This window comes from Cuculus canorus, chromosome 12 (assembly GCF_017976375.1).
Source record: "Cuculus canorus isolate bCucCan1 chromosome 12, bCucCan1.pri, whole genome shotgun sequence".
Classification (NCBI taxonomy): domain Eukaryota; kingdom Metazoa; phylum Chordata; class Aves; order Cuculiformes; family Cuculidae; genus Cuculus; species Cuculus canorus.
In genome coordinates this window covers 13,199,990-13,212,694 of record NC_071412.1, presented here as the reverse complement: position 1 = coordinate 13,212,694, position 12,705 = coordinate 13,199,990, and the positions used below count along the sequence as shown (strand labels likewise).

General features: G+C 46.7%; 1 protein-coding gene across 1 annotated transcript in view; it reads right to left on the bottom strand.

Moving 5' to 3' along the window:
* ALDH1A3 (aldehyde dehydrogenase 1 family member A3) overlaps window positions 1–10,923 on the bottom strand; it is a 35,299-nt gene extending 24,376 nt beyond the window's left edge. The window contains exons 1-3 of the mRNA XM_054077863.1: window positions 10,777–10,923; window positions 7,271–7,375; window positions 1,813–1,953 (exon numbers count right to left, since the gene is read on the bottom strand). Of these exons, the coding sequence (XP_053933838.1) occupies window positions 1,813–1,953; window positions 7,271–7,375; window positions 10,777–10,878 (348 nt within the window). The 5' untranslated portion in view covers window positions 10,879–10,923. The remainder of the gene's footprint in view (window positions 1–1,812; window positions 1,954–7,270; window positions 7,376–10,776) is intronic.
* Window positions 10,924–12,705: the final 1,782 nt, after the last annotated feature.

Here is a 12,705-nt window from a genome sequence, read left to right as displayed (position 1 = left end):
TGTCCACGGGATGATAGAAAACACATTTTTTACAGAGTTCTGGTAAAGTAACCTTTGGGCTCAGATCTGCACCGAGACTAAAACAAGGGAGAAGTTGCTTCACTAAAGCTGCACTGATGCTAAGCAGCTCTAAATGAAGTCCAGTCTCAGCCTGTGTCCTTCCCACTGTTCTGGACATTAGCTCAGTGAATGCTTTGTTCTGTACTCAGGTCATTAAATGGGATAGTGGTGCAAATGGCCAGCACATCCATAAAGGAAGTACTATCCCTTGGTAGATTGAAACATCTTTGTTTATATATGAAGTCATACCCTGTCATCTTCCACAGACATCAGTGTCCAAACAGCGCTTGAACAGACATTCCCCTTGGAATGGCTAGAATTGTTATCCACAGTGTCTGCTAACATGACTGATTTTTATAAGTCATTACTTAGCATGCAGCCAAGGCAGCTATGGCTGGTTTTCTGCAGTGAAAACAACAATGCCAAACAAGCCCTCCCAGATCAGAGGGACAGCAGTAAGCTTGAAATGAGTGTCCTGGTTTATAGAAAAAGGAGGGTCCTCTGAAGTCACATCAAAATGAGCAGAAAATGAACAGGGTGTATTCACATACACACATATATTTTTCCTTTTATTTGCTGGCCAGAACTGCCTTCAGACCTGAATGTTTTGGTTTTGTCCTGCTGAAACTGGACTTGTCATGTGGTTAAGAGACACTGTTGGGGAAAGAGACCAAGCTCAAAATAGTCATGCAAGTACAGTGTCCTAAGCACATCCCATGTATGTTTAGTCCTACTGACTCTAGTGGGACATTAGCTCAGGACCTTACACATCTAACAGCTCCAAATGTCATAAATGCCATTGCCCTGAAGACAAGCAGAGCAGAAGTGCAGTGCTGAACTGGTGAGTGCTCAGGTCCAAGAACTTTGGTATGGATGGACAATAGCTCTAAGCCAAGAGATGCTAGGATCTGTGGGCATACAGCTTAGAAAGATGATCAAGGCCCATAGAGTTAAAGGCTTCCACCAGCTGCAGCACATTTCAGCTGGGGTCCTACTCCCCTTGTTCTGCACCAGAAGGACTCCTTCAGGACAGGATGGGGAATCATTAGGAATGGTTCTTCAGTGTAGAAGTCTAAGTTAACACAGCTTCATGGCTATAAAGAGATTTTCCTGAGGCAGTACATTCAGTAGGGAAAGAAACAGTTCTCCTTCACACACATTTTAAACTTTGGATGACATCCAGCAAGAGAAACACTCTTTCCAGCCCCCCATTTCAGGGGAAGCTATTTGCAAATAAGTTGAATTGGCCTTACATTTTCGCAACAAAGAAGGACTGAGATAGTTGTGGTGGGTCAGGGGGAGGGGGCGAGGGCCATTTGTGGGTTCTTTTTGTTGCTGTTTGGTTTGGGTTTTGTTGATGGCATTAGGTTTGTCTGTTGATGGCTTGGTTGGTTGTTTTGGTGTGTGTTTGTTTTTTTAAGGTAAGAGCTGGGAGACAGTTATGAACAATGATGACTGTTAAACTAAGAATATTTATTGCTTTGAAAATGTAAGTTTAATACCTGTAACCACTTCAATAACTAAAGGTTTAGAAGTCAACTATAAAGAAGAATTAGCAGCCTTCTTCCAAGACCTCTAAAATCATCCTGCAGAAGGAGAAAAATAAGCTAGGACTCCTGTACAGACTCTTCTGCCCTTTGTAAGTGGAAAGAAAAGAAAAACATTAGGTAGATTTGGATACAGCAAAATAGGAGGGATGAAGCCAAATTATCAGCCAGCCATCGCTGGTTTACCACTGCATACAGGACTTACCGCCAGTATGACTCTGTCTCGCTCAAGAAGATCAGCCAGTTTGTGTAGGAGTCGTCCTCTGCTTAGGGCATCCATCTGTCTCCATGGAGACCCCCTCTGGAACGCTGCCTTTGCTGCTTCCACTGCTTTATCCACATCAGGCTAGAACACACAGGCACACAAGAAAACCTTGGATCACAAGGACAGCAGCACAGAAATCCCATCGGGCTGCTTCTTGATGATGCTATGGTGGCTAAAACCCAAGTTGTCTGACAAAACCACTTCCATTTTACTCCTGGATTTGGATCCAAGTCTGCAATAAGTTCTGGGTTAAGCCTGGGGTGACAAACAACCTTGAGGTCAGAGTACCAATAGGGTCTTTCAAAGGTAATTTTATACAACTGATTTGTTTATAAGATAACCCAGAATCACATTCCTGCTGATACAGGATGTAAAGGACACTGGGGTAGGATGGAGAAACAGAATCCCAATCCTGTTCCCATTACAGCTTTGCTACGTGGGACAGGCCGTTGGCCCACATGAATCACCCTCCTCTGACAAGAGTGGGAAGGAAAGTCCCCCACGAGAGAGATCACCATTTTATCCAGGGGAACAATCACAGCTCAGATCCCACCATTAAGTCCCATTGGAACCTGTGCCAGTAACAGTTAATACTAAAAAAGCTCCCTTGGACCCTGGATCACACTTCCAGAACATTTCTGCCAGACGGGAAGAGTTTGAAAGAGGTGAAAAAAGGCATTTCACCTACAGACTTAGTTCCACTCTCCTTTCCTCTCCCAACTGCTTTATCATGCTCTGGGCCAAATCTAACTCTCTGCTTACTCAAGTCACTATTCAGATGGGCAAAGAACTCCCTCTATTCCCACACCACCAACCCCAGAGAAGCTTCATGCATTTGCACTGGCCACAGTATGTCCTCACCCCTCCCTTCTTCCCACATACATTGATTAAAAAAAAAAAGTGAAGCCAAGGCAACCATCTGACCCAGTGAAGTCAACGGGAACATTGCCATCAGCACCCACAAGGCCAAGACCATACCCCAAGCATGCATAAAGCATACTTTGCCCAGGCTTTGGACAGAATCCTGCGCTATGTAATGTTTGGCACAGCCCATGCCTCGTTTCAGCTTACGGGAGAGCTTGCACCTCACCACAATATGTGGATCAAGGGGAGTAGAAAAGGAGGGAGGGTTTTGGGCCTTGATTGTTCCCTATAGCACTTCACCAGTTGCTCTCATTTAGGTCTTATCTCAAGCTGTGTCCAGGTACAATTACAAGTTAAGTGTCAGCACTGATCCAGGTTTGGCCATTCTCCCCTCATGGGGAATGTATGGTGCTTAAACAAGAAAACATTATGGGAAGACACATTGCCTTCTTACAAAAGTTCATGGAGAAAAGGCAAGTTATTATCCACTGAAATGGCACCTAACACTGAATTTGGATTGTTTTCCTCACAAGATTTCAAAACTTTAAAACAGTTTGACCTATGCTGCCAGGAAGAGAGCCCCACCCTTTTGGAAAGGCATTGATGGGGAAGCCATTGGAAGATAACTTGTACCATTACAAGGGGTTATGAATGGCTCTGGTCAAGGAAGGGTGCTGGTGAGGCAGAGGTAATGAGCAGCCACTGTGCTTAGGCAGGCACATCCCTGCCTGGCCCATCACCCAAAGGCAGAACGGGCCTTCAGAATGGTTTGCTTTGGTCGAGTTCATCTGGATTCAACCTGGCACATCACAAAGACCAGAAGGCACCACAAACCACTGCTCACTTAGGTCCTCCCCATCCTGCCCAATGGAATGAAGACTCAAGCTGAAAGAAGGTAATATTTCAGGCAACAAAGTAAACAAAAACAAACAGGAAGTGTCAGATTTAAACAAGTCTTCCCTCAGTTATCTTCTGTGATGAGGTTGGCAGCACTGATGTGCAGAGCATTGGGTCTGCAGTGGTGGAGGCCGCAACACAGCATGCCCTTGGTACCAAGGGACCTCCCACCACCCTGGCACCCACAGGAACAGGGATCAGATGGCTGTGCAGGCAGAGGACTTCAGTGCATTTCTAGACCTTCCCCATCCACTAAACAGAGGCATCTAAGCTCTGTTGCAGGCTCATGGAAATACATGTTGTCTTGTCTCTTTTCTCAGAGATGCTGAGTACACACAGTGGCTTGGAGACTGCAGTCATTATCACATAAAAATAAAGGCTTTCCCAGAACACCCTCAGAGGTAGCAGCACCAAGTGAGATCTTGTGAGCCTGCACAGCCTCAACAGGCCTGAGAGACCAGCAAAAACAAGGAAATTCTTCAGGAAGGCTGAAATGCCATTCTTAATCCATCCTGTTATGACTAGGCATTAGGGGAGTCTGAATGGCATGTTCATTGCAGGCATGTTGCAATAGGTAGGCACAATGCGTGACAGACTCGTAACTGTCAAGGTGCCAGGGACACTGGTATACAAAACCACAAGGATGCCTGTGTATCCTGGTGCTCAGTTCTGCTCTATACAGATTTATTGACTATTATATAAAAAGCTCTGCTAACAGAATATTAAGATTGTAAAGTCAAGCACTGCAGCATTGGGAAATGCCTGCAAACCTTCATACCCACCCTGGCTGTTTGCATTATGATACAACCCCCAGTTACACAACCACATACCATTTTCCCCTGAACAAACTCACACTGCTCTTTGTTCTAAGCTACCTCCACCACCTTCCTCACCTGCCTCAAGTCCTGCTCATCACTGCTTCATATCCGCCCTGCCCCTTTTCCTCTCTCCTCCCTCAGCTGTAGAGCACAGTGGAGACCATCATGCCACTGGATCTGTGATTAGAAAAGATACCTGCAAAAAAAGCCCTGCTTGTCCTTGCCGAATATTAGCAAGCTCCTAGAAGAATAAAAGCCCATCTTCAAGTGTTACCAACGACACCAGAGAAATAGCAATGATGCCAAAGTATTTTTGCCTTCACCTAGTAACACCAAGACACCAGGGAGGACATGCCGGGGCTGCACTATTCACTGGGGGCAGAAGTCCAATGAAGGAAGTTATTCCTTCTGTTACAAACTTGGCAAAGACTCAGATGCTAAGCCATTATTGGGGAGGCAAAAAGCCTTCAGGCATACAGTGGAAGCATTTGCCGTTTTATTTTCAGTGCTTTTTCCACACAAGACTGGGATAGTTGTGGGATAAAGCATCAAGGGCAATTCTGTCTTAAATTCTGTAGCTAAAGAACAAACAACAAAACCTTTGCTCCTAGCCTCAAAGATTTGGCCAAGTTTCAGCACTAGACTAAATTGTCATCGCCAAGATACCAGCTGCCAAATTCCCACCCCTCACGTGCAGCCTAAGCAAAACACTCTGCACAGCCAGGGAGGGGCAAGTTTTTGTTCAGGGCTAGGGAAGTGGAGTCCTGCTCCCAGCCTGCTCTGAAGGCAGAGACAAACCTGGCACAGCACAGCTGAAGCCAGAGCCAGTACCAGAAACTGCCACTCCTGTAGTGGTACCAACCAGCACAAACAAGCATAATGGCATATGGGGACAAGACACTGGAAAACTCACCACTTTCTGTAGTAACTCCACCAGACTGGAATTACTGACCTATTTGGGAATATTCAGCCAGAACAGAGGAAGTGTCAGGGACTCAGTTTGCCAGAGCACAGTGGGACATGGTCAAGTGTCACCAGTAGGCAAACAGCTAGTTTAGGATGCTTCTCACACATTATTCTGCCTCCTAACTAATCCAGACTCAGATCCAGGTCTGACCCCGCTCCATCCCCTGCAAAAACCTACTCACAGCAAAAGAAAGCCTTTTTTTTTTTAAAAAAAAAAGTCATGTAAAAGGGTGGAAGTGGCTCTCATCACCCAAGACACAGCTAACTTACATTCCTGCCTGCAATTATTCTATGCACCAAGGAGTCAGCTACTTACACTGACTATCCATGGGCAGAAATCTCCATTGATTGGCCCCAAGGAAGGGTTTACAGTGACTCTCTTGCAAGCTGGAAGCTGAAAGCCATCCTTGAATTCAGGCAGGGACAAGCCTCAAGGAGGTAAGCCGCAAAATTGGCCTTTTAGTTCTGCATAACATTTTTTTTTAACCAAGTCATTAAGAAGCAGGCTTGGAATACTCATGTAATGCTCTGTAACTGCTTGAAGAGACTCTTAGCCCAGGGAACAATAACAACGTCATGGTTTCTGCCTAGCAAAATACAGTTGCATCAGAGTTAGCTTCAATTCCACTGTTTACATGCCACTGCAATTAAACACAGTTGTGTCCTACTCAGTTAGTAAAAAGAAATCACACATAATGTTTGGTTCTGCCTCAATCTGTAATTGTCTGACGAATGCATAGATCCCCCGTGGCAATAGGTCTCAGAGGCTGGCTGCTTTAGCATCATCCAAAAAGAACTGCTGCCTTACACACTATTTGGATGCAGGCCGGAGACTTGCACTGCCAAGCAATTTTTCTTCCATCTCCAGAATGGTCAGGCTTCACTCTCTACACTGTATAACACCACGTTGCCCCAGCTCAACTAGCATCACACCTATTAGGAAAGGACCCTCAAGGCAGCAACCTGTCTGGAAATCGGGCATTCAGCCTCAGAAGTGTTGGACAAGCTTAGATGCCAAGAAAAAGATATCACAGTACAAGGAGAAATGCCCATACTGCCTGTCACTTACTGCCCACAGCAAAGAACAGGCAAAGCCCTGATACAGCAGAGAAGCTGTGAATCACCTCCCCATGATACGTTGCAGAAAGCCAGCTCTTGGGCCAGCTCCTTCCTACAGATCAGGCCAGTTGGCCCATACATGAGCTGTTTTGGACAAAAGGCATCATGCCCGATTGTTCCTCACCTTGGATTGTTACCAAAATAGTTATGTCCCAGGCTAATCTACAGCACATCAGGGACAGGAGCTACTGAAGTTCTGAGATGCTATTTTGTTTTTAGCAGAGATGCCACATTTGTGCAGGGGGCCAGAACCCATGATACCAGGTAGAAGCAGCACCACATCTCCAGCAGAAAGTGGTTAGTGTTTGCATGACTGAACTTAAATTTACGGATTGTGTTTAAAAAAGGGTAAATTTCAGTTCAGCATCTCCAATAGGCTGCCAAGCAGCTCATATATAAGCCTTCCCAATAGAAGGACCAAGTTCTATCAGCAATGTGCATATACCATATTTCCTCAGAGCACCCGCTTCTTTCCAGTTGTAAGAAAGGAACATTCCTCTTCCAGCATTTGTAGGCAGTTCCTACCAGGGAAAGCGACTCTGATGAATCATACAGAGTTGACTACACCCACCCTTGTAATGCCTGAGCAGCACATCTAGTGTCCTGAACCTCCAGCTCACAGCCTGGCGAGATGCATGTTATCATTAAAAAGCCAGCTTTCCCTCTGTGTGCTTCTCTACAACAGTTTCCAAGTGACTTCCTATCTTTCACATTGCCTTTCCAATGACACTTACCTTGTCTCCTTCCTCAATGTCACAAATTTTCTCTAGTGTTGAAGGGTTGTAGGTGGCAAACTTCTTTCCACTTGTAGACTCATGCCATTCATTGTTGATAAATATCTGAAGAGATAGCAAGGGGAGTGGGATGGGGTGGAGAAAAAAAAGTGATGGAGACAAAGCAAAAAGCCACAAGTACTCCTCAAAGACCCTGAGGCTTTTCTGTTACCACTGATGACAGAGTCCAGCATGTTCAGTCCCTCTCCCAGCAAGACTGTTTGCGATACAGACAGTATCCAAACTAGCAGTACAGCCAGAGAAAAGACAAAACAGCCTTCATACACCCAGTCAGTTTTGACCAAGATGACAGAGGATGGGGCCCACACACTATAACACCATAATCTGGCAATGAGAAACAGATAGTCTAAAAAACATCTCCATGGGAACAGCAAGCAGACACCAAGAGAAACTTCTATGGTTCAGGCAAAAGGAGCCTCTTGTTACAGGCTACAAATGAAACATCAGTGTACAATATTACTTGGTTATTCATATCCTGCCCTGGGCTACTTTCATGACTTCCCCCCAAGCCGTGACCAGAGGAGGGCAAGAGCTGGCTCAGTCCCACCACATCATGGCTTGTCACAGGCCAGATCAAACCTCCCATGTCACTTGGAGTTGTCTGTGACAAGATTTAAAGTGTTTCAAAATACTGCATTTCCAGAGCAAGAACAAACAGTCCCAGTGTTGCGTAACTGAAAATGCATTAAATACTAGAGTGTTGTTACTCACTGTAAACAGAGCATTAATACCTATATACAATTAATTGATTCAACATGCATCTTATCCACACTGATCTAACTTGGCAGTGTTATATTTTATAAACATACTTTAAGTAAGATTAGATGAAGTAATCTTTATTAGTAGCCCGTTAGCGGCTGGAAGCTAGTTCTTGTACTTGGAAGTCATCCACACTTGCAATCTTGTTTATGAGTGTCTACACACCACGAGGAGATTAATGTTGCATCCCTTGCATTTGGAATTCCCACTGCTTTGGGTCATAGTTTTCTCTCCTTGCTATTTCTGCAAAAAGCAGATGTAGTTGGCATAGAAGCTGAACTTTTGGACCCACCTGTTTCAAAGAGGCCACGAAAAGAAAATTTTGCCAAAAATGTTGCCATGTGAAATCCCAAGAAGATATAACATTAGAAAGATTAACCTGACACTAATATCCTCAAAATCTGTTATCCAAGCACTGCATTTTAACATTTACACATTTTAACTTCAGTTTTCCTTTGTTTCACTAACAAAGAAAGTCACATTATAAATGTGGGAGATACAACAGGACCTTTAAAACTACAGCATCAGGTATATGGTCACAAACTAAGGACTGGGGAAAGATACTGTTTTCCCTCCACATTCAACATTAACACTATGCAAAAGGTTTGGGATGGGAAAGCAATGTTCCTGTAAGCAGCAGTAAAACACAAGAGTGACAGGATCAAGCTGTTTTAAATGTAACATATACGCTGGCACAATTCTGAGAATCACACCACAAAGCCCGAGCCTTTGGTGCCAGGAGTTGAAATCACACAGAAAAGCATATCAGCCATTCATGCTTCATACCCAGCATTCTAGACACCGGATTGTGGACAGATCATTTCCATCACACATCCATGACAAACACTAAGCTGCTCTATATAAGATCTTTGTTGAGAATTCTTCCTCTTCCCCGTAACTGGTAGAACTGAAAACAGAAATCTCCACTAAGCAGAGGAAACTGTGCCGTCAGCTGTAAACATCTGGTGAAACTCAGAGCTTGTAGAAACCCCCTCACATTTTCATGAAAACTGCTGCTCATTTTCTCAGATGCACTGGGAGCATCAGATCAAGTGTCAAATTCACACCTTTAACATTGGTTTCCACTTTTAAGAGACTACCTCAATACCTTTAGTGCACAGAGTCTCTGGAAAAACCAGAGAATAAAAACACACATGTTTTAGCACACACGGCTGCAGGATCGGATCCCAAAGGAGTATTTAAAACTGTTCACAACAATAAAAAATAACAAACCCCAGAACATTTGGATGTTTAAGAACTCGAATGGCCGTGTCCATTTTGGACACAGCGAAGTGCTGCTTGTGCAGCATTACGCCATTCCGCAATCAGCGGCTGCAGATCCAATTTGCAGCTAAATGAGAAGTTTATCTTATGAAGAAAAAGTAGATAAAATAGGGATGTTAAAAGTTAATCTAGTCCAGTGATTACTACTAATTACTAATCTGTTTTAGTACTTCAGATGCATAATTCAAATCAATCCCTCACTGGATAAGCTATCGCTGTTTCCTCCTCACGGCAAGAGAGTGAACTTTGAGCTTTGCATTTTTCTTTAATACTGAATTCAGAAATCTAACAGTAATCAATATGCTCATCCAGTCCCTCCAGCTCTTTTAGTCTAGCCACATACTTCAAATTATGGCAGTCAAGGCTGCCTAGCAGCGTAACCAGCTGGGATATTTTCCCTACTGCACAAGACAGTGGGTCAGGCTGTTGCAGGACAAAAAGACTCCACTATTGCAGAGCTATGGCTGCGTTAGGGATCAGGGATTTCTGCAGCAGCACTCAGCACTGCACCAACACCAGCCTCACCTCTGGGACACAGTTACCAGGTTCAGGAGCCTTCAGTTAAACCCAAAAGGTAAGGGGCAACTGTTTAAAGGTTGTTTAAAGAGAAGCTCAATGGATAGCAGAGTTGCATGTTTGCACGGGCTTACTGACTGATTTCTCTTCCTGCAGGGTGGCCATGGAGGAGCTCTATTGGGACAGCAAGACCTGTGTGACCACCACTCCTCTTCAGGAGCTGTGAGGTGGCCTCATTCTTATCACAGAGCCCTTTCACAAGGCCCAGTCCTGCAGGACACAGCATCTCCTCCATGCTCCCTGCATCACCAGGGCACAAATCCAGCCCTTGGTGCCGAGCCCCCTCCTGCTACAAGGGAGCTTCACACCACATCCAGGACACAAGCAAAACCCAGGCAAGTGGCTTCTACATCAATAAGCTTCTTTCTGCCTCTGCCTCCATCCAAAGCCAACTTTGCTGGGCACTAATGTGATGCCAAAAACATTTACCACGCAGGTCTACGAGTGCTGGGGAGCAGCAGGGTGTGCGGGAGGGGACAGGCCACCACAGAACCACAGCTCTTACAGGTCTGCCACCACACAGCCATTGAGAAATGAAATGAGCAGCTCCACAAATATTTCCATTTCTTTTTTCCTAAAAGTTGGTTCCTTGGACTTTAGGGTTCAGGGCACCTGCAGCTTCCCTAGAAGTGTCACATCGCCTGCCCACTGCAGTCACCCAGCCGCAATTACACCCCACACACTTATTGTCATGGGGTGCAGAAAAAGAGAAAATATAAGAAAAATGACAATAAGAGAAAAAATTCTCTGTTAGAAAGAATAACACCCCACCAGCACTCTGCCTGCACCAAGCACAGCCCGCTGCCCACCTCCCCTCACCAGCTCACCTTAACGTACTTCACCTCCAAGCCCCGCAGCGGCCGCGGCAGAGGCAGAGGCACCTTCCTGTCGGGCTGCCCGTTCTCCACAGCGCCGTTGAGGGCGGCCATACCCGCGCCTCGAGCCCGCGCCCGCTCTGCCGCTGACAGCGCGCGGGGACGCCTTAAGAGCGGCGCGCGCCGCCGCCGCCGCCCGCCCCCATTGGCTGCAGCCCGCGCCCCGCCCCGCCCCCTGCCCCACCCGCGCTCCCATTGGCTGCAGCCCGCACCTCGCCCCGCCCCCTGCCCCACCCCCGCTCCCATTGGCTGCAGCCCAGGCCTCGCCCTACCCCGCCCATGCTCCCATTGGCTACAGGGCTGGGGTCTCTCTACAGGGACCCCCCTGTGGCTCCTCGCAGGGCTGTCCTCAACGCTCCCCATGGTGCTCTCCTTGGGGATCGCCTCATGGCTTCTCTCTTGGCTCCCCTGGAGGCTGCCCTTGGGGATCCTTGCCGGGCTCCCTACAGGGCTCCCCGAGGGAATGGCTCCCCACAGGATTCCCCTTATGGGTCCCTGTAGGGCTGCTCTTGGTGATCCTCCGTTGACTCCACCTTAGGCGCCCATCAGGGATGCTCACCTTTCTCCCCATAAGGCTCCCCTCAGGAATCCCCTCTTGGCTTCCCCCGATTGTCCCCGCAAGAATCCTCCCTCAGGGATCACCTCGCAGCTTACCTCAGAGCTTACCTTGGGGATCATCTCATGGCTTCCTGCAGGGCTCCCCTCAGGGATGCTCAGATTGCTCCATTGCTCCCCTCGCAGCTCCGCACAGAGCTCCCCTCGGGGTTGTGGCAGGAGGAGCCCCATGGGGCCACAGACCTCTCTGCTCAGAGGTGGCCGTCAGTCCCAGTCTCATTGCTGGCGAGGGTGGTGAAGGAGAGAGCCTTGTCTGCACCATCCATCCTGGCTTCTTCCAGGCTGGATGTGGGAGGATGTGCCCTTCACTGTCTTATCTCTCTTTGTGCCATGGAAATCTGCTCAGTCACAAGAGGACGTGTGCTCTGGTTTCCCTGGCAATACCCCCATCCTTCCCGGGCATGGTGATGGGAAGTGGATTGTCTCAAGGGCTCTCTCCTTACTTGACGTGTTACACCCAAACCTCCAACTACCAGGACCTTTCTCTGCTACTCCTGGTGCCCTGACAGCCTTAACCCCAACCTGCTACACCCCATCCTTCACTCGGTGCCTCTGCAGAGCTTTCCAGGGCTGGTTAAGAAGGGAAGGAAGAAGGGTTACATCAAATATCTGATATGTGGCAGGCAGCAGCCCCTCCATATCCTGTGTGCATACGTGGGTCTGGGACCAGTTTGACCACCCTGGTTTGACCACCCCAGTCCCAGTCAAAGGACTTCAGACTCCTAGGGCAGGACCAGCCCTTCAGCAAAAACTTACTGCAGAAAAAAATAACATTATATATATATATATAAAAGTCTCACACAGTCAACTTGCAGTGCAGTTTTCATAGTAGCGTACTCTGAACGTCGAGAAAGATGCTGTCTTTCAAGAAGTCCTAGAGGATATGGAACATGTCTAGAGTGACAGATCTCGGCTCTGCGCCTGAACAAGTTCATTATGTATTGCTTAACTTCATTCTGAATAAAATATGTGTTAGTCTTTGCAGGCTGGGGGCCAGGACACTGGGAGCACCCTTACACCCACACACACATGGAAGATAATACAACATATTTTCCATATAACAAGTGGCAAGATGCCAGAAGTTATCTTACAAAATGTTTCACAGAATCTGTAATCCCCAGCAATAGTCAGCACTTTGCTGATAGAATGCTTAAAAATACTCAGCGCTTCCAAAGGCAGATAGCCTGTGATATCATAGCGGCATAAGGGTTAGTGCTGATTCAGAAGGGAAAGTACCACAGATGAATCGAACCCTACTTCCTGCAG